At 44.1% G+C, this 19,831-nt stretch overlaps 1 protein-coding gene across 4 annotated transcripts in view; it reads left to right on the top strand.

Annotated features, from left to right (window-relative positions):
- RNF185 (ring finger protein 185) overlaps positions 1 to 19,831 on the top strand; it is a 37,381-nt gene that overhangs the window by 12,276 nt on the left and 5,274 nt on the right. For 3 of the 4 annotated variants that reach the window (XM_084799292.1, XM_084799293.1, XM_084799291.1), the window contains 4 exons: positions 7,313 to 7,533; positions 10,270 to 10,288; positions 12,714 to 12,826; positions 14,058 to 14,112. In XM_084799292.1, the coding sequence (XP_084655418.1) occupies positions 7,358 to 7,533; positions 10,270 to 10,288; positions 12,714 to 12,826; positions 14,058 to 14,112 (363 nt within the window). In that variant the 5' untranslated portion in view covers positions 7,313 to 7,357. Of the gene's footprint in view, positions 1 to 7,312; positions 7,534 to 10,269; positions 10,289 to 12,713; positions 12,827 to 14,057; positions 14,113 to 19,831 lie in introns of those variants that run through there. The other variant, XM_084799294.1, reaches the window with a different exon arrangement.

Raw genomic sequence — 19,831 nt, 5'->3', positions numbered from 1 at the left:
TGTTGTGCTGATGTTGCTGCTTGCTTTTAGTAGCATTCTTCCCTTTCTAGAACTGGGATTCTGAAACTGTCTATCAGATAGAATCATTTGAAGGTAAGGAAAATTTGCTAAGGAGGGCCTGGGAGTCAGGCATCTTGGGAAAAGGTTGTGTTAGATAGGGTGTTTTGTTTTGTTTTGTTCTATGATGAAACACCATGAGTAAAAGGTTTATTTTGCTTCATTTCCCTGTCACAGTTCTTCATTGATGGAAGGAGGCAGGAGCTGAAACAAAGGCCTTGGAACTTGCTCTGCCTGCTTTCTTATAGGACACCTGCCTAGGGTAGCACCACCCACAATGGGCTGGACCCTTCCACATTAATCACTAATTAAGAAAATGCCCTATAGGGTTGTCTACAGTCTGTTAGGGAGGCATTTTCTCAATGTAGGTTCTCTCTGATTAGATGACTCTAGATTTTGTTAGTTAACATAAAAACAAAACAAAACAGCCAGCACAGAGGTGCTATTTTTTTCAACTCAGGTGATTTTGATGGAGTCCTTATAAAGGACTCTTATCATTTAACCTGTGCCTTTTAGCTCTTCTGCTAACTCCAGAGCCTCAGCTTGGTACTGCTCTTCTTTGTGAAACTTCCCCTTGATGGCAGCAAATATGGCATATAGTTGTCAATGGAGAACGTTAGCTGTGTGAATGGGTAAATGAATGATGAGTTTGCTCCATATTTCATTCAGAAAGCACAAACGTTATAGCAATGAGTTTGGGGCAAAGTCTATACATTTCGTCTCATAAAGCTACATGTTAGTGAGGTAGCATATAAGAATGTAGTCGGGCCAGGCTGGTCTATTGTACGTGCCAGACCAACCAGGGCTACATAATGAGAAGAAAAGAAAAAAAAAAAGAAGAAGAAGCAGCCTGGCAAATGGTGGTGCAAGCCCTTTATCCCAGCACTCTGGGAGGCAGAAGCAGGCAGATCTCTGTGAGTTCAAGGCCACCTTGGTCTACAGAGTGAGTTCCAGGGCAGCCAGGGCTACATAGAGAAACTGTCTCTGGGGTGAGGTGGGGCAAGTAGAGTGGTGAAGCTGGAGAGATGGTCCAGGGGTTAAGAGCACTGGCCTCTCTCCAAGAGGACCTAGGTAGGTTTGATTCCCTACCACCCATATGGCAGTTCATGCTCTCTTCTGTCCTCTGCAGGCACCAGACACACAGATGGTGCACAAACATACATGCACGCAAAATACATATATGAAATAAAAATTTAAATTTAAATGTAGAGTGGGTCTGGAGAGATGGTTCCATTGTTAATTGCACTTGTTCTTCCAGATGACCCACATTTGGTTCCAATCACTCATACTGGATATAAGAATGTAAAATGTGTTGATATTGTGTTGGAAACTCTGAATTTGGCACTGTATGGTAGCCTGGCCTTAGGCAAGTCCTCCCTTGCTTGATGCTCTTATCTGTAAAATAGAGTGAAGATCCCAAACAGTAGTAGATAGATTGGAAACTGCAATATACTTCAGGTGAAGAGCGAAGAATGGCTGGGTACGGTGGTACATGCCTCTAGTCCTAGCACTGAGGAAGTTGAAGGGTCCAGACCAGCCTTGATGAGGTGGCTACCTTGGTGAGGTCAGATCTGTAGGCTCGATAGAGACCAAGATTGATTTAGCAGCTCAGCACTGCTCAGGCCCTATTTCCTAGTCTGAGCCAACCAGGACCTATATTACTGGGCCACTGCCCCAGTGCTACAGGACCCATGAGGCTGTGGTTACATTCTTCTGTAGGTGCTCGGTAGATAGCCTCAAAGGGATGCTACTCATTTCTTCTTGTACTTGGGGTTAGGGAAGAGATAAAGGAGAGGATTCTGAGATGAGTATGGGGCTTTGGAACCCAGAATTGCAGAGGGTTTGTGAGCAGCCAGCCTGGATGTTGACTGAAACCAGTCATGCATACTTGTGCCTACTCATTGGGCAGTTATCTGAATGCCTACTGGGGTGAGACCAAGGAAGGGACTTAGAGCACGAGCGATGTGATCTGTTCGGAGTTGGCATGTACAAGCCGCTCCCCGAATCTGACCTGCCACATGGCTGCTGCACCCTTCAAACTCTGAGATGCTGCTGCTGTCTCCTAACTATTTCCACTTAACACCTATCTTTACCCCGGTTTTCCCACGTGCCTTCCTCATTCATTCTCCACTTCATTTTATTTTATTTTATTATTTTTTTGAAGACAAGATCTTTTACTGAATCCAGAACCCACAGATTCAGCTAAACTAGTAGCATGAGCCATGCAGAGCCTTGTTGGATCCAGGTAGTATGGGTTCATCATAAGTGGCCCCTTGCACATTGGTCTGCCTTCCAGATCACTGATCTGTATAGCACTGTACTTACTTTTCAAGGGACAGAGGAAATTAATTAGCTAATTTATTTATTGAGATAAGATCTCATATAATCTGAGTTGACCTCAGCTTTACTGTGTAGCCAAGAGTATCCTTGAACTTCTGATCCTCCTGCTTCTACCTCTCGAATTGTGTGCCCAACGTGTGTGCCACTATACCTGATTTTAGGTGGTGCTGGAAATCAGGCCCAGTGTTTCATGCCTGTAGGCAGACACTCGGCAAACCGGGCCACATCCCCAATTCCAGAGAAAAGAAATTTAAACCATGGCCAGTCAGTGTTAGATTCCAAGCTTGAATTGAAAGCTTGTCAAGATTAGGGGAAGTGTAGACAGTGTATGCTACAGTGTTCTGATTTCAAAAGGAATATATTAAGAATATGACACAGCTGGGCACGACGGCGCACACCTTTAATCCTTCCTGGGAGGCAGAGGCAGGTGAGTCTCTTGAGTTTGAGGCCAGCCTGGTCTACATCATGAGTTCCAGGACAGCCAGGGATGCATAGGAAGACCCTGTCTAAAACAAATAAATTATTAAAACTTTCAATATTAATTATATAACTTTGGAGGATTTAGGAAATATGTCATTACTGCACCCATATCTAGAGACTTAGATATACAGATATGTATGTTTTTCCACCTCTAAAAATTATCTAGGGTCTGGAGAGATAGCACAATGGTTAAGAGCACCTGCTGCTCTTTCAGAGGACCTGAGTTCAATTCCCAGCAGCTGGAATGTAGCTCACAACCGTCTGTAACCCATGTCCCAGGGGATCCAACCCCTCTTCTGGCCTCTGCAGGCACTGCATGCATGGACACACAGACATACGTAAAGGCAAAAGACTCATACACATAAAATAAAAATAAAGGTTAAAGATACTTCCTAAAATTTATATTTATGATTGTAACTATTATAATATATACACATTTTACAGCTTCTTCTTCTTTTTTTTTTTTTTTTTTTTTTTGGTTTTTCAAGACAGGGTTTCTCTGTGTAGCCTTGACTATCCTGGACTCACTTTGTAGACCAGGCTGGCCTCGAACTCACAGCGATCCACCTGCCTCTGCCTCCCCAAGTGCTGGGATTACAGGCGTGTGCCACCTCACCCAGCATTTGCTCTTGTTTCATCTTCTATTCCCTCAACTTCTACCATGTATGTGTGTGTGTGCGCGTGCGTGCGTGTGTGTGTGTGTGTGTGTGTTAGAATTAAATGCCTTTCTTGTTCATCTGACACTTCTTTTTTTTTTTTTGAGACAAGATCTTATACTGAATCCAGAACTCACAGATTCAGCTAAACTAGCCTGACCAGTGAGCTCTAGGGACCTGCCATACTGGGACACACAACCCCATCTGGCTTTTTGTGTGGGTTGTAGGGACCCAGGCTTAGATCTTCAAATTTGAACAAGAAGCACTCTACTGACTGAACTATCTCCCCAGCCTCATTCTGGATTTATTTATTTATTTATTGGTTTTTTGAGACAGAGTTTCTCTGTGTAGCCTTGACTATCCTAGACTCGCCTTGTAGACTAGGCTAGTCTACACCTAGTGATCCACCTACCTCTGCCTCCCGAGTGCTGGGATTAAAGGCATGCACCACCACTGCCCAGCTCATTTTGGAATATTTTAAAGTAAACCTGAACACCCTCTTCCTTACTGAATATTCTCAGTGTGTGCACACATGTATATGTGAGTGTCCTCAGGAGCTGTCTGCCTTGTTTCTTGATTAAGCGTCTCTCATTGGTTGGCTCATTGTTGGCCTGATTAGGCTAGGTTGGCTGGCCAGCAAGCCCCAGGGATCCCTCTCAGCATTGGGATTACAAATGTATCCCACTATGCCTGATGTTTTTATGTGGGCTCTATGTATCAAATGCTTGCAAAGCAACATTTTACCTAAGCATTTCTCCAGCCCACATAGTAATTTTTTAAAAGTTACATAATACATTTATACCCAACAGAACTGACAGTAATTCTGCCAACGAAAAAGAAAACAGATAAGCATTAGTTTGAGACACAAAATGGAACAGGCAGGCTATTGTTCTTTAGACCTTGGACATTTCCCCAGCTCAGCCCCTGGACCAGGCTGGATAGGCCACCCCAGATGAGAGCTGGCCTGGGAAACATTGTTAACCTCTGCTGTACTGCATGGTGGACTCCTTTCCTCACATTACTCAGAGACTAAGACTGTGCCCAATCAATGTCTTTTTCAGTTTTTAAGTTGTATTTACTTGTTTGTGTGGTGTGTGGGGGCGGGTACTTATTGTAGCACCATGAGGTCACAGGTGGCTTGCTGGAGTTGGTTCTACCATGTGGGTCCAGGGATCAAACTCGGGCTGCCAAGCTTAGCTGGGATTAAAGGTGTACGCCACTACCGCCTGCCTCAAAACGTCTAATTCTTTAGCAGTTTAAAGATGCCATTTTCTGAGACCTCAAAACACATTTTTAAGACTACTTAAGTCTATTTTTATTGGATTATAATCCTTAATTAATGGGCGAGATGTGGTGGTCATATCTTTAATCCCAGCACTCAGGAGGCAGGGATCTCTGTGAGTTCCAGGCCTTGGCTAATTTTTTTCTCAGTTGACAATCGCTCAATGTCCAGAGTATTGATTTAGTATAGGCATGTGTCATGTGACACAGTCATGTGGCACAGTGACTATTATTATAGGCTTGTGTCACCACAACAAACCAGTTCTTAATTTTAAAATATTTTTTCCCTTGGGGCTGGAGAGATGACTCAGTGGTTAAAAGCACTGATTGCTTTTCCAGAGGTCCTTAGTTCAATTCCCAGCAACCACATGGTGGCTCACAACCATCTTTAATGTGATCTGATGCCCTCTTCTGGCCTGCAGGTGTACATGCAGGCAGAGCACTGTATACATAATAATAAATAAATAAAATCTTTTTTAAAATTATTTTTTCCAGCCGGGCAGTGGTGGCTCACGCCTTTAATCCCAGCACTCAGGAGGCAGAGGCAGGTGGATTGCTGTGAGTTTGAGGCCAGCCTGGTCTACAAAGTGAGTCCAGGACAGCCAAGGCTACACAGAGAAACCCTGTCTCGAAAAACCAAAAAAAAAAAAAAAAAAAAAAAAAAAAAATTTCCAACAAGCAGATGACTGAGGAGATGGCTCAGTGGTTAAGAGTACTTTTTGTAGCCTGTAATCCCAGGTGTCTGGGAGGAAGAGGCAGGTGGATCTCTGAATTTGAGGTAGCCTGATCTACAAAATGAGTCCAGGACAGCCAAGGCAACACAGAGAAACCTTGTCTCAAAAAAGCCAAAACAAAACCAAAAAAGTGCTTGTTACTCTTTTATAGGACCTGGGTTCTGTTCCCAGCACCCACATGGTGGCTCACAGCCATCCACAACTCCAGGTCCAGGGCATCTGACCTCTGAATGCACATATGATATGCATAAATACATGCAGGTGAAACAGTGGTACACGTAAAATGAAATAAATCTCAAAAAGAATTTTTTCCAACAAATAAATACTGGACTGGAGCTTGAGGATATGCTTAGCTCAGTGATGGAGTGATTAATGTTGAGCTGGTGTGTGTTGGGGGCCTGCATTTACTCCCTAGCACACCACACACAGTTACAAAAGAGGAGGAAGCTCTTCACTGTGGAGAAGACCTTGGAACTAAGGCTAGAAAGACACTGATACTGTGAGCAGCCAGTTGCCCTTCTGGGACATCACGTAAAATGATGTAACTGAGTGAAAAAGTGGCGGAGAGCCGGCCTCTCTCCCTGCTCAAGTAGCTAAGCTGCTGTTGTAGTGAGAGATGCACATGAGTCCCAGGCTCTAAGACTGCCCTGTGAAGACACAGTGGAAGGCTTCTTGGTCTGAAAAAACCAGCTTTTGGGACTTCATCTTTCCTTACTTGGAAGCTGAAATCAAGGTGGTCTTCTGGTACCCCCGTGGTGAGTCCTTGTTTTACACATGAGAAATCATGGCCAGGAAAAAGTATGGTTCCTAGCAAGCTGGAGGCTGGGCTGAGTCTAAGCTTTCAGTCTCATAACTATGGTAACCACTCACTATTTCCTGCTTCTAATTTCTGAGATAATGAAGGTAACCAGATGAGGCTCCTGACAGGGTCTTAATGTGCACTCGGAATTCCTGGTATCCCTTGGAAAGGTCTCTTTATCTTTGCTTAGTTTCTTTGATTTAGAAGCGGTGGTCAACAAGGATCTGTTTCTGTGGGCAGTTGGTGACCAGCTTTCTCTGTGGTGATTCGGTGGTTTGAATACAGTATGCCAGAAGTCCTGGCCCCATACCCACACTGGTCACTTAGCTAGCTAACTAAGTCTGCAGTTTCCTGACGTGATCAGGATTGCCCAGAGCACTAGGGTGGTATTAGGTGGACAACTTTTCCTTCACCAATAGAAATTATTTTTTAAGTGTGTTGATAAATTTAGCCAAAATAAGGTCAGCGGTATCCAGCTGGCAAAAAATTTCAAAGACCATCATCTGGCTGCTCCAAGCGTCCTAATCTTTCACAGTCACAGAAATTTCTTTATATATTCTGCTATATACCAGTCAGTCTTGAGTAGATTCTATCTCCTGGTCAACATAAATTGTCCAAAATTAAAAGATAGCTTAGCAGTTTGATTTAATATTTAATGGAACATATATTTATTATCCAGTGTGGTTAATTCTGGAGAATATAAATATAAATGAGAGAGCTTTGTTGAGAACCTTCTAGATACTGCTTTGTATTTTTGCAGTTTGTGTTTTATGGGATGTGTTTTGGTCCATGTTCATGAGCAACTCATGAGAAGGGCACAGCCCCACAGCTACTGTCCTTGCAGCCGTCTGCTCCCAAATTTATTATAGTTACAGGTTAGAGCTGAGAGAATTTGGAAGTGCTGGCTTGGAAGTTGGGGGAAGTAGGCTACAGCAGTGGACAACCAAGTGCTTTCTGCCTTCCAGGATTGTCTTGAGAACCTTCACTGAAAGCCTTGCTGGCAGGCAACAATGGCAAGTAAGGGGCCCTCGGCCTCCGCATCCACTGAGAATTCCAGTGCAGGGGGCCCTAGTGGCAGCAGCAACGGCACTGGTGAGAGTGGAGGGCAGGACAGCACCTTTGAGTGCAACATATGCCTGGACACAGCCAAGGACGCTGTCATCAGCCTATGTGGCCACCTCTTCTGGTGAGTACCCCTCCTGCCATCTCTGTGGGTACCCTACCGAGTTTGAAAGCCCATGGCCCTGGGCAGATGTTTCACTTTGCGCAGAAGATGTTTGGATGTCTCACTCATTTTGAGTCCTAATATACTCAGACCCAAGGGAGAAGAAGCCTCGGTTTCCATCCCAGGTCTGGATAACCTTGGGCAAATCTTGTTTCCACCCTGGCTATCTTTCTATCTCTGCAGTAGGAGTGCCATTCCATGAGCATTTACTGCTGTTTCCTGTGTTGAGCCTACAGACAGTGTTGCATAGTGGTTTTGAACAAGAACTGTGGAGCCAGGCTTCTTCCTCCCAGGTTGACTCTGCCACTTCCCCTACTGGACCTCAGGCAGGTGCTTACATGCACCCTGCCTGAGTGTTAAATGACCCTAAATAGTAAACATGTTTAAAGAGCACATAGCATGTGTGCTAGCTGTGATTGTCATTGTGTGTATGTTGTGAAATGAAGCAGCAAGGTCAGTGTCCCTTCTAGTCCCAGTGCTCACCGAAACCCCTGCTGTCTCTGAGAACTGAGGTGAATGTTGAGTGGTCCTTGGTTTTCTATCAAGATGTTAAGCTAAACTTTGAAGGGAGGAGAGAAACCGTGAATGTAGAGGTGAAATAATGGCAGATAAACCAAAGGGTGTGTGCCACCCAAAGCAGGTAATATCCAGAGAGGAGCATGGGTGCTGTCAGTTCGTCTGAGTCCCCGAGGCTCTTGCTCCCCTCTCAGCAGAACCCTGGATGGGCTTGGTGTATTAGGAAACATGAAGGGGTGTAGGGGGCTGGACCACATTAACAGACCCAGGGGACATTGAGCTGAGTACTGTTTTTGTGCAGGGATATGCTGAATAAAACAGTATTTGAGGGAGTTTAAGTTCTCAGCAATATAAAAGGTAAATTTATTGGTGAATTAATAGACTAGAGCAGAGGTTTTTGTTTTCGAGATTTTTTTTTTCCCTAATTGCTTTTTTTTTGTACAGACCAAAGTGACAGAATTCAGAATTGAGGCAGCCTGACGTGGTGGCACACACCTTTAATCCCAGCACCTGGGAGGCAGAGGCAGGAGGATCTCTGTGAGTTTGAGGCCAGCCTGGTCTACAAAGTGAGTCCAGGACAGCAAAGGCTACACAGAGAAACTCAGTCTTGAAAAAAACAAAAAAGTACATGTTTCTGAATTTTGCATTCCTCCTTTGAGAAACTACTGGAGCCAGGGGTCTGGTGTACCTGTAATCTAGCACCTGGAAGGCAGCTGCTCAGGGACTCTTCCAGTTTGATCCTTAGAACCCGCATGGTGGCTCACAGCCACCTGTAACTAGTTCTAGGGGATACGACAGCCTATTGCTTCTGTGGGCACCTGGTACACATGTGGTCCATAGACATACATGTAAGCAAACACTCATACACATTAAAGTAATCCTAGTTCGGGCTAGAGATGGCTCAGAGGTTGAGAGTGCTGTCTACTCTTCCAGAGGTCCTGAGTTCAATTCCCAGCAACCACATGGTGGCTCACAACCATCCACACAGGGATCTGACGCCCTTTCTGGCCTGGTGTGCAGGCGTACATGCAGACAGAGCACTCACATATATAAAATAAATAAAATCTCTCTTAAAAAAAAAAAATCCTAGTTCCCTGAAGGCTGAGGTAGAGGATCATGAGTCTGAAGCCAGTCTGGATTGCATGCTAAAACCCTGTATTTAAATGAATAAATACTTTTTAAATTTTTTAAAATTTATTATGTATACAGTATGCATCGATCTCATTATAGATGGTTGTGAGCCACCATGTGGTTGCTGGAAATTGAACTCAGGACCTCTGCAAGAGCAGTCAGTGCTCTTAACCTCTGAGCCATCTCTCCAGTCCCAAATACTTTTTTTTTTAAAGGATAAAGTATTGGGCAGCAACTCTATAAGATGGAAGTAACCCTGTTTCCCAAGTAACCTCTCCATCCTTTCAATTTATAGTGATGTTTTCAGAGTAGCCCCGATGTTTTAAACCACCTCCTGCTAGAAGAGCAGCTTATTAAATGGATCTGAAATAATAGAGAACACACCTATCACTTGTGAACTTGAGGAGGCTGTGAACCCACTGTTGGTGCATTGTGTGTGTGTGTGTGTGTGTGTGTGTGTGTGTGTGTGTGTCTCCCCGGGTCCATGCAAGTGTGAGTGCTTTCATGTTGTCATGTGTTACATGACAGTGCTGGCTTTTCCTACAAAGAATACCTGGCTTGTATTGGATTCCTTCAGAGCCTGTACTGTGTCGAAGGCTAAGCTGTGTATAAATTGTGCCTGGGTGGTCTGGCTTTATTAGTGGGGTTCAGGCTGGAGATTGGAGTCGTGTCTCTCTACTCTCTTCTTTTTCCTGTAGGTTTAGCCTTTTCTTGTCTGTTTTGTTCTTTTCATTTTGTTATTGTCTTAAGACTGGTCTTCGGTAGCCTAGCCTGTAAACTCAGTGTCACTGGCAGTTGAGGATGACCTTGAACTCTCCATCCTCCCCCGCCCCTGCCTCCCAAGTGCTGGATTACAGATGTGTGCCTCCACACCCAGTTCAGCCCTCCTACCTTTTCCTGTCAAGTGACGAAGCCTCATTGGGGTTATAGCACCCCAGTTACCCCATTCTGCCCCTTCCCTGCTTGTGGAGTATTTCTGCTAATGGAAGCATTTTTCTCCTTCTTTCTGCTTTCCTTCCTGATGATTGGCTGCCCTGGGGACTCTGGTAGTTGGCCGTGTTTACATCAGGTAAGATGTACTTCATTTTACTTTGTCTTTCATCAGCTAGAGTTGCACAAGACAGCCCTCATCTCAGGGGACTCCTGTCAGAAGCTGCAATCTCCCTTGCTTCTGGGCTCAGTTGCCCTTTTTATACACCTGCCCCCTGACAGGTTTTTGATATAATAAGGTTTTGATGTAATATTTCATATCTGAGTTAGGTCCTGATTCTGCCAACAATAGCCACTGTGGCTTTGGCTGGCCACCACTTTTCTGTGTATCAGTGACTCGTTTGTAGATGGGTTAGGTTTGATAATGTTAGGTCCTTTTTGTTTATTTATTTTTGTTTGTTTCAAGACAGGATCAAATGTATCCCAAGCTATATTCTCAACCTCACTGTGTAGTTGAGGATGACCTTGAAATCCCACTTCATGGGAACCCAGGATGCCTTGCTTGCTAAGCAATTGATCCAACTAAGCCACATCCTCGGCTATTAGATCATTTTTTTGTTTCTGAGCTTTTTAAAAACTAATTTATTCAGATTACATTTTAAATCGTTATCCCCTCACTTGTATCCTCCCGTTCCTCCCTCCCTCCCTTTGTTTCTGAGCTTTTCTATTTATAAGAGATAACTTCTGGGCTGAAAAGACAGCTCAATGGTTAGGAATGTTTGCTGCTCTTGCAGAGGATCAGTTCCCCGTTCTGTAACTCCAGCTCCAGGGGCTCCAACACCCCTGTGAGTGCATGTGCATGCACACGCATGCATGCACACGCACACACACACATACACACACACCCCAAGATAAAAAGGTAGCTCCTTTCCTATCAGTATACCTCTCTTTGCTGAAAAGTCTTGACATGGTTGAGAAGAGGGAAACTGTGGCGTGAATAGACAGCTTTTGCAGAGGAGGAAAGTCACTAAGAACTGGGCCTGGCATTGGCAACTGGGTGTGAACAGCCACAACCATGTGACCATCTCCATGGGTGTCAGAAGTACAGCATCACACTCCTAGGTGGCTTAGAGGGGGTGGGGGAGGACAGGGAGAGAGAAGAGGGGACTAGAGATAAGCATTCAAAGGAACCTGGGAGAGTAGACGGCAGAACATACTGGTTTGGGCTCTGGGCGGTCGTGAAGCTTAGTTTTTGGAGTTATTGGCGGGTGGGGGGGTAGCTGTACGATATAAAACCACGAAATGCTGTTGTTTCTGTATCTCTTTGGCTCCTAGTCATATAATAAACATGATATCTTCATGTCTAGAGATGCAGTGTACATCCTAAAGTAATATTAAGAGGCTGGGGCATAGTTCATCCATAGTATGTATGCTTACTTACTGTGTGCACAGTTTAATCCCTAGTACTAAAAGTAATAAAGGTAAAGAAAATATACAGAAGAAACCCTCCTGTGCCAGAGAGAAGTCACAAGCTAGGTGTGGTGGCACTTTCCTATAGTCCGTGTACGTAGAAAGCAGAGGTGTGAGGATTAAGAGTTGAGCATTATCTTCAAATACATGAGACTCTGCCTCAAAAAGAAAAGGGGAAAAATGCAAGTGTAACATTTTAAAAATAATCTTTGTTCACTTATAACAAAGTTAAATAAAAATATTTTAATATGAAATATGAATAGCTCTCTCTTCTTACTCTTCCTGTCTCAGTCTCTCTCTCTCTAGAGTACCCCTTCCCCCATTCCTTCTCTCCCCGTGCTCATTTAATAAACTCCTCTACAACATAAAAAATAAAATAAAATATGAATAAAGTTTAGATAAGGAGCAAAATCTATCTCTTGACACAAATCCCTGGTCACAAAAGTGACTCTAAAATGATTAACACATCCAGTGCTGATGTCAGGTTACACCGTTTTGGGGGAAATGCTATAAAATGAGAACCTGGGGCTGGAAAGACGGCTCAGCGGTTAAGAGCATGCACTGCTCTTCCAGGGGACCCAACTTCCGTTCCCAGTACCTGTATTCACAGCGACCTGTCACTCCAGCTCCAGCTTCTTCAGGCCTCCAAGGCCACACATGCTTGTTTGAACATACCCTTGCCCTCTACTGACATAACCATAATTAAAAATAAGATACATTTTTTTAAAGAAAAATGAGAGATCACAAAAAGAAAACGAGATTATGATAACATGATTGATCGTGAAAGTGAAGTTCTGCTCACACCAGGAGCCTGCCCAGAGGCCTCGGCTGGCAGCTGCTTATAGTCCCCAGAGAGTAACAGGGAAAGAAGTTTGTTTAATTACTGGTATTTAAAGGCAATTTTGATTTTTATCCCTGGTAAATATTTTTCAGTGTTAAAACAGAAATTAGACTCTAGTTCCTAAAGGTTCCCAACTCAGGCTACTCCTGCTGGTGTTCTCCACTTGAAGGACTCTGCTTTCACGTTCACACACTGCACTTGACTGAAGATGGGGCAGCTTTGGACCATTCTTGTGTTTTTCTCTCACTTGTAGTGGTTGGAGACCAGACCTAACAGACAAGTATGCCCAGTTTGCAAAGCTGGCATCAGCCGGGACAAGGTCATCCCACTCTATGGCAGAGGCAGCACCGGGCAGCAGGATCCCAGGTAAAGACGCACTTCACTTGATAGCCTCATCCTCACTTGGATGCTGATTCACATCCATTTAGCACTCTCAGCTTGCCCTTGGCGTGGTGTATGAGAGTCACCTGGGAAGGGTAGAGCCTGAGAGAGTAGAGGAGCAAAGCTGCTGCTTGCTGGCCTGCTCAGTGTGGCCTACCAGCAGGCAAGCAGTGGGCTAGGACCCTGTGGTGGAAGACAACAGGAAAGAAGTGTGCAGAGTGTTGTAAAAGCGCCTCCTGCAGCCTGGGAGCAGGGCCCAGGGAGTGACTTGGCTGCACCAGTCAGTGAGGCTAGGTAGGCTGGGAATAGGAAGTCTGGATAGCTTTGTGGGGATTAGGATTTCAAACATGGAGATGTTGGTGTACCTTTTGACCTGGCACCTGGACTTTCCAGAAAAATGTCTTATTCTCTGGCATGTCGCCCAACTCTGCATCTCCTGTCTAACAGACATATTGAGCTTCTTTTAAAGGATTTCTCCCACCACGCTTGGCACACTTGTATTTGCTGTGTCTTCTACTCTCCCTGTTTCTGCTCAAACTACCACCCTGCTTCCTGCAGATATTTCTTGATTCCTGCCCATACTTTATGGAAGCCTTGAAGTCCCCTACTTGAAGTGATCTTCCTTTTCCATCTGAGTTCCCAAGGCGCACACTAACCCTTCTACCCTACATTGTAATTGGTTGTATCTCTCCTGAAATTGTCATCTTGAGTGGGATCTTTCACCAGCCTTAGCATTAGTTGCATCCTGCCTAATGTGCCTAATGTGAATAAACTTGCAGTCAAGCTGTTTGAGATCAGTGGTAGGAGGGCCTGAGACCTAGTGGCAAAAATAAAAGATAGCATGGGCTACTAGCCCAAAAGTAATGGAGGCCAAACGGAAGTTAGTTGTCATCCGACAACACATCCTTTGTTTTAGTCTGGCTTAGGATGTCTGGCGCCCATGAGCTCATGTCATGCAGGCCCAGGGAAGGCAAAACTGGCCATTTTTCATACCATGGGCCAAGATCTCTATAGCAAAGGCAGGCTGTGCAATCTGATGGCTTTCTCAAAACAAGCTGGTTTTCCTGGTTTGCGGTAGAATGAAGTTAGTATTTGGTTAAGCCAGCACAGTTTTATGTGTTGAGCAGGAGAGTGACCCAAACCACATTGGTCAGTCTTTACTGGGAGCAACTCACAACATTTTCTGATGGCTTTACTTTGTAACATTTCTTTTCAGAGAGAAGACTCCTCCTCGTCCTCAAGGCCAGAGGCCAGAGCCGGAAAACAGAGGGGTGAGGAAAATTCTAGAAGAGCTTCTAGAAGTGTGCCTGTGGCTTTTGAAATAAATGTTCCTGTTGACCTTGCAGTTTTTCCCTTTGGTTCTAAAAGTAAAGCAAAATTTATAAAGTACAGAAAGGAGCCAAGCAGGGAGGCAACCAGAGGGCAATCCTAGAACTACTCTTCCAGAGATAGCCTCTGCGAGCATTTGGGCTGTTTTCTCATCTTTCTTTACTCTGTGTGAGTGAGTGCGTGTGTGCGTGCGCGCGCGCATGTTTGTGTTTTATTTATGTGTGTGCATGTTTATTGATTATGCATCTATATATTTATTTATTTAAAATATTTTTTGGTTTTTCAAGACAGGGTTTCTCTGTGTAGCCTTAGCTGTCCTAGACTTGCTTTGTAGACCAGGCTGGCCTTGAACTCACAGAGATCCTCCAGCCATTTTGCCTCCTGAGTGTTGGGATTACAGGTGTGCACCACTACACCCAGCCACCATAAAATGTAATCTTTACTTTATGATGATGATGATGATGATGATGATGTATGGAAGGGCCCTGTGTGTAGAGGGGAGAGGATCCTCGGGGAGTGAATTTCTCTTCCATCGTGGACTCTGGAGATGGAACTTAAAGTATTAGGCCCTATGACAAGCCTTTTTACCACCAGATTGTCTTACCAGCCTGATTTCTTGGGTTTTTGAGATAAGGTCTCACTATATATCGTAGGCTGATCTGGAACTTGTGATCCTCCTGCCTTAGACTTCCTAATGCTGGCATTATAGACAAAGGCCACCACGCCTGGCTTACTTTTGATTTTTAATTTTTTATAATATATGGCTCTTGTTTTATAATTCTTTTTAAGATTTATTTATCTATTATTATGTATACAGTGTTCTGCCTGCGTGTACACCTTAGGCCAGAGAGGGCATCAGATCACATTATAGATGGTTGTGAGCCACCATGTGGTTGCTTGGAATTGAACTCAGGACCTCCAGAAGAGCAGTCAATGCTCTTAACCTCTGAGCCATCTCTCCAGCCCCATTGTTTTATAATTCTTAATGTTCATCTATTCTATGGATACTAAATGCCTCAACGTGCCTTGTTAATTACTATGGGAGTATAATTTATCAGCTAACCTGGCAAATGGTCTCTGCTTTCATGGAATGTACCCATAAGAATTGGAGAATTTCAGCAGTGCAGTTTAAGATGTTGCTAAGGCTTATACTCATGACATAGCTGTTGTTCAGTTGTATGGGCCTAATGTAATGGCATCTATTATATTACATGACACTTACTACCTTTGCTGTCTGAAATGGATTCAGATAAACTTTACAGAGCTTTGTGCAAAAGCATAATTATTTTATTATGATAAATTCTTAGAATTACTGGCTCAAAATATATAGACATTTAAATAAAATATTAGTCTTTTTTTAAAATTAAGTACACATGTACAGCTGCACACCAGAAGAGGGCACTAGATCTCATTATAGATGGTTGTGAGCCGTCATGTGGTTGCTGGGGATTGAACTCAGGACCTCTGGAAGAGCAGGTAGTGCTCTTAACCACTGAGCCATCTCTCCAGCCTTATTAGTCTTTTTTAAGTAGCAATTTCTTATTAAAATATTAATGAGGGCTGAGAATATAGCTTATGGCCTGGAGCACAGTAGCAGGCAGGCAGGCAGGCATGGCACTGATGCAGTAGCTTTGAGCTTACATCCTTATCTACAAGCAAGAAGCAGAGAGAGCTAGCTGGAAATGTCTGAAGTCTTTTGAAACCCCAGAGCCCAGCCCCAGTGACACCCCTCCTCCGGACAGGCCACACCTCCTAACCTTTCCCAAACAGTACCACCAAGCTAGGAGCCTGAGCATTCAAATGAGAACCTACTAGGGCCATCCTCATTCAAACCGCTGTAGCTACCGAGTGAGTTCATTGCCAATTCGGGATATATGAAACTTTCTCAAATTTTTAATTAAAAAATTTTAAGAATACATTAATGAAAATTATTTACCTGAACTGTTAGAATCTTAGAACCAAATAAATATATACTAATTTCTACAGTCCTCTTCATTTATATACCATATGTTCTACTTTTTAATTTTATTATAAATTCTGTGTATGTGTTTGAAATGGGTACATGTGTGATTGTAAGAAGCTAGGCATCGCTGGAGAGATGGCTCAGCAGTTAAGAGCACTGCTTGTTCTTCCAGAGGGCCTGGGTTCAATTCCCAGCACCCACATGGCAGCTTAAAACTGTCTGTAACTCCAAGATCTGACACCCTCACACAGATATATATACAGCCAAAACAACAGTGCACATAAAATAAACAAGCTAGGCATCACATTCCACTGAAGATAGCGTTGAAGGCCATTTCAAGCTACCCACCCTGGTGCTGGGAACTGAACTCAGGTCCTCTACAAGAACAGTATGTCCTGTTAATCATAGAGCCATGTCTCCTCCTTTTATTTTTATATCACTCTCACTATTCTGTCAACAGGTTTCAAATTTAATTTTGGCAGTATATTTCATGACTGTCTAAACAAAATGTCATTGTATTTTCTTTTTAATCTTATGTTTAGAGGTTTGTTCATATTCTAGTTTTTTGGGCTTTTTTTTTATCATGCATTTATGTATATGTGAGGGTGTTCCCTGTGGAGGCCAGAAGAAGACATGGGAATGTGGAGTCATAGGTAACTGGGAGCTGCCTGAGTGGCTGCTGGGAACTGAACTCTGATCTCTGAAAGAACAGGAGTACTCTTAACTATTAAACCACCTCTCTAGCCATTCCTTTATTTATTTTTGAGGAGGGCTCTCCATATACAGCTATGGACAGTTGGCCTTGAACTCAGCCTCTCAAGTGCTTGTGTAGTAGGCAGGTGCCACGTGTTTCTGAGGTAGAGTCTCACGTATCTTACTTCATCACTGCCTGGCCAATAGTAAACACTGCATAAATGACATTCTAGAAGAACTATAAATTAAGAGTTTTGTCGACTGATGGCGCACACCTTTAATCCCAGCGCTTGGGAGGCAGAGGCAGGAGGATCTCTGTGAGTTCCAAGGCCAGCCTGGCCTACAAAAGCAATGCATGATAGCCCAGGCTACACAGAGAAACCCTGTCTCGAAAAACAAACAAGCCCGGCAGTGGTTCCACACGCATGTAATCCACACTCAGGAGGCAGAGGCTGGTGGGTGTCTGTCTGTGAGTTGGAGGCCAGCCTGGTCTACAGAGTGCGTCCAGGACAGGGCTACACAGAGAAACCCTGTCCCAAAAAACCAAAAACAAAAGAAAGAGAGTTTGTGCCTGATCTCCTTTAAGCCTTATATAAACCCACGTAAAGGGGTAGCTGAGTGACAGATATATGTAGTATACATGCCAGAGGCACAAATAGCCAGACCCCAGTCTGGGGGCCACTGAAGCCCTGCTCTTGACTGCTAGCCAGCTGTCCTTGGCCTTCTCAGGCTCTGCTTGCTCAAGCAGCGTTAGCAACATACAAATCAGACCCCAGGAAACCAGAGGTTTTGGCTCTGATGGCCCAGGGCACACCTCCAGTTTCATAAGCATCTGCAGCTGTTAATAGTCCAGTGTTCTCCCTTCCCTCCCTCCCTCTCTTCCTTCCTTCCTTGTGCACAGTGATTAGGAGTATGAGTGTTGGCCGGGGGAGATGGCTCAGAGGTTAAGAGCACCATCTGCTCTTCCAAAGGTCCCAAGTTCAATTTCCAGCAACCACATGGTGGCTCACAACCATCTGTAATGAGATCCAGTGCCTTCTTGTGGTGGGCAGGCACACATGCAGGCAGAATACTGTATAAATAATAAATAAATCTTTATAAAAATTTTGTTTAAAAAAAAGTATGAGTGTTGAGCTGGGTGTGGTGGTGCACACCTGTAATCCCAGCACTCAGGAGACAGAGGCAGGTGGATCTCTATGAGTTCAAGGCCAGCCTTGTCTAAAAAGTGAGTCCAAGATAGCCAAGAATACAGAGAAACAGAGAAATCCTGTCTCAAAAAAGAAAAAAGAAAGGTGTTTGAGTGTTCAGGGCCAGCCAGTTGGCAGTATGAGTGAAGGCTCTTGTCATGCAAGCCTGGTGACCTTTGTTCAGTCAGAACGCACATAGACGAGAACTGTGCCAGGCGGTGGCTCACATCTGTAATCCCAACATTCGGGAGGTAGAGGCAGGTGGGACGCTCTAGGTGAGCTCTAGGCCGTCCTAGACTTGCTTTGAGACCACAGAGATCTGCCTGCCTCTGCTTCCCTAGCACTGGGATCACGGGTATGCGCCACTACTGCATGGCTCTACATTTTTTTTTAAGTTTGAATTTTCAGATCAGACTGGCCAAATTTAGTCTTCTGTAAAATGTTAATGCAAGAATTAGATACAAACTGCCACCCTTGGAGGTGCTCATCTGTAATTCCCTCGTTTAGGAGGCTGAGGTGGAGCATTGCAGATTTGAGGAGAGCTTAAACTACCTAGTGAGATCATGTCAGAGTGGGGAGAAGGGAGAGGAAAGGCTGGATTTGTGTGTTGCATGCCAGGAGAACTTGTCCTCAGAGGAGCTGCTTACTGGCAGAGCTCCTGCTCTACTAAGCCCATCTTGGGAAGGACAGTGTGCGGAGAACATGTTCGGGAAAGAACCCAAGGCTGCTGGGCCAGCTGCTGACAGCAGCTATTTGGGAAGATCTCTGCTTTTCTTTGTTTGTTTGTTTTTCGAGACAGGGTTTCTCTGTTTTTCTGTGTAGCCTTGGCTGTCCTAGACTCACTTTGTAGACCAGGCTGGCCTCGAATTCACAGCAATCCAGCTGCCTCTGCCTCCCTGAGTGTCAGAACTAAAACCACACCCAGCTCTGACCTATTTTCTTATGACATATACATGACTCTCTCCTCTTCCTCCTGTCCCCATTCTCTAGGAGCTGGGACACAGCACCACTCCAGGCTCTTTTATTAATCAGAAAAAATTAAATGGTTTTAACTATTTAAAATTTTATGTGACATTAAAAAAATTTTAAAGATGTATGTATGTATGTATGTATGTATGTATGTATGTATGTATGTAATCAAGTTTCTTGCCTGCATGTACACCTGCAGGCCAGAAGAAGGCATCAGATCTTATGGATGTTATGAGCCATCATATGGTTGATGGGAATTGAACTCAGGACCTCTGACAGAGCAGCCAGTGCTCTTAACTTCGGAGCCATTTCTCTAGCTCCTTATTTTATTTATTTGTTTAATTTTTTGTTGTTGTCAATTTAAAATAATTTTTAAAGACAAAGTCCTACACTGTATCCCAGGCTGGCCTTGAACGCATTATGTAGCTGAGGTTGGCCTAGAGCTTCTGCTACTCCTATGTCTACTTTGTGAGTGCTTTGCTTATAGGTGTGTGCCCCCATGCCCGATTTATGCAGTGCTCTGGATCAAACCCAGAGCATCATGCTAGGCAAGTACTCTGCCAAATCAGCTATAGCCACAGCCCCTGCAGTCTTTAGGATAAATACTTTCCCATAGCTTGACAACATGTTTATATATTGTCATGTATAGGAGTTTAAAGAGCTTAACAACTTGAGGGCTGGAGAGATGGCTCAGTGGTTAAGAGCACTGTCTGCTCTTCCAGAGTTCAATTCCCAGCAACGACATGGCAGCTCACAACCATCCCATACTGGGATCTGATGTCCTCTTTTGTTGTGCAGGTGTACACACAGATAGAGCACTCATACACATTAAATAAATGAATCTTTATT

The sequence above is a fragment of the Acomys minous genome (assembly GCF_964271855.1).
Source record: "Acomys minous genome assembly, chromosome: 10".
Taxonomy (NCBI): domain Eukaryota; kingdom Metazoa; phylum Chordata; class Mammalia; order Rodentia; family Muridae; genus Acomys; species Acomys minous.
This window is presented reverse-complemented; position numbering and strand designations above follow the sequence as displayed.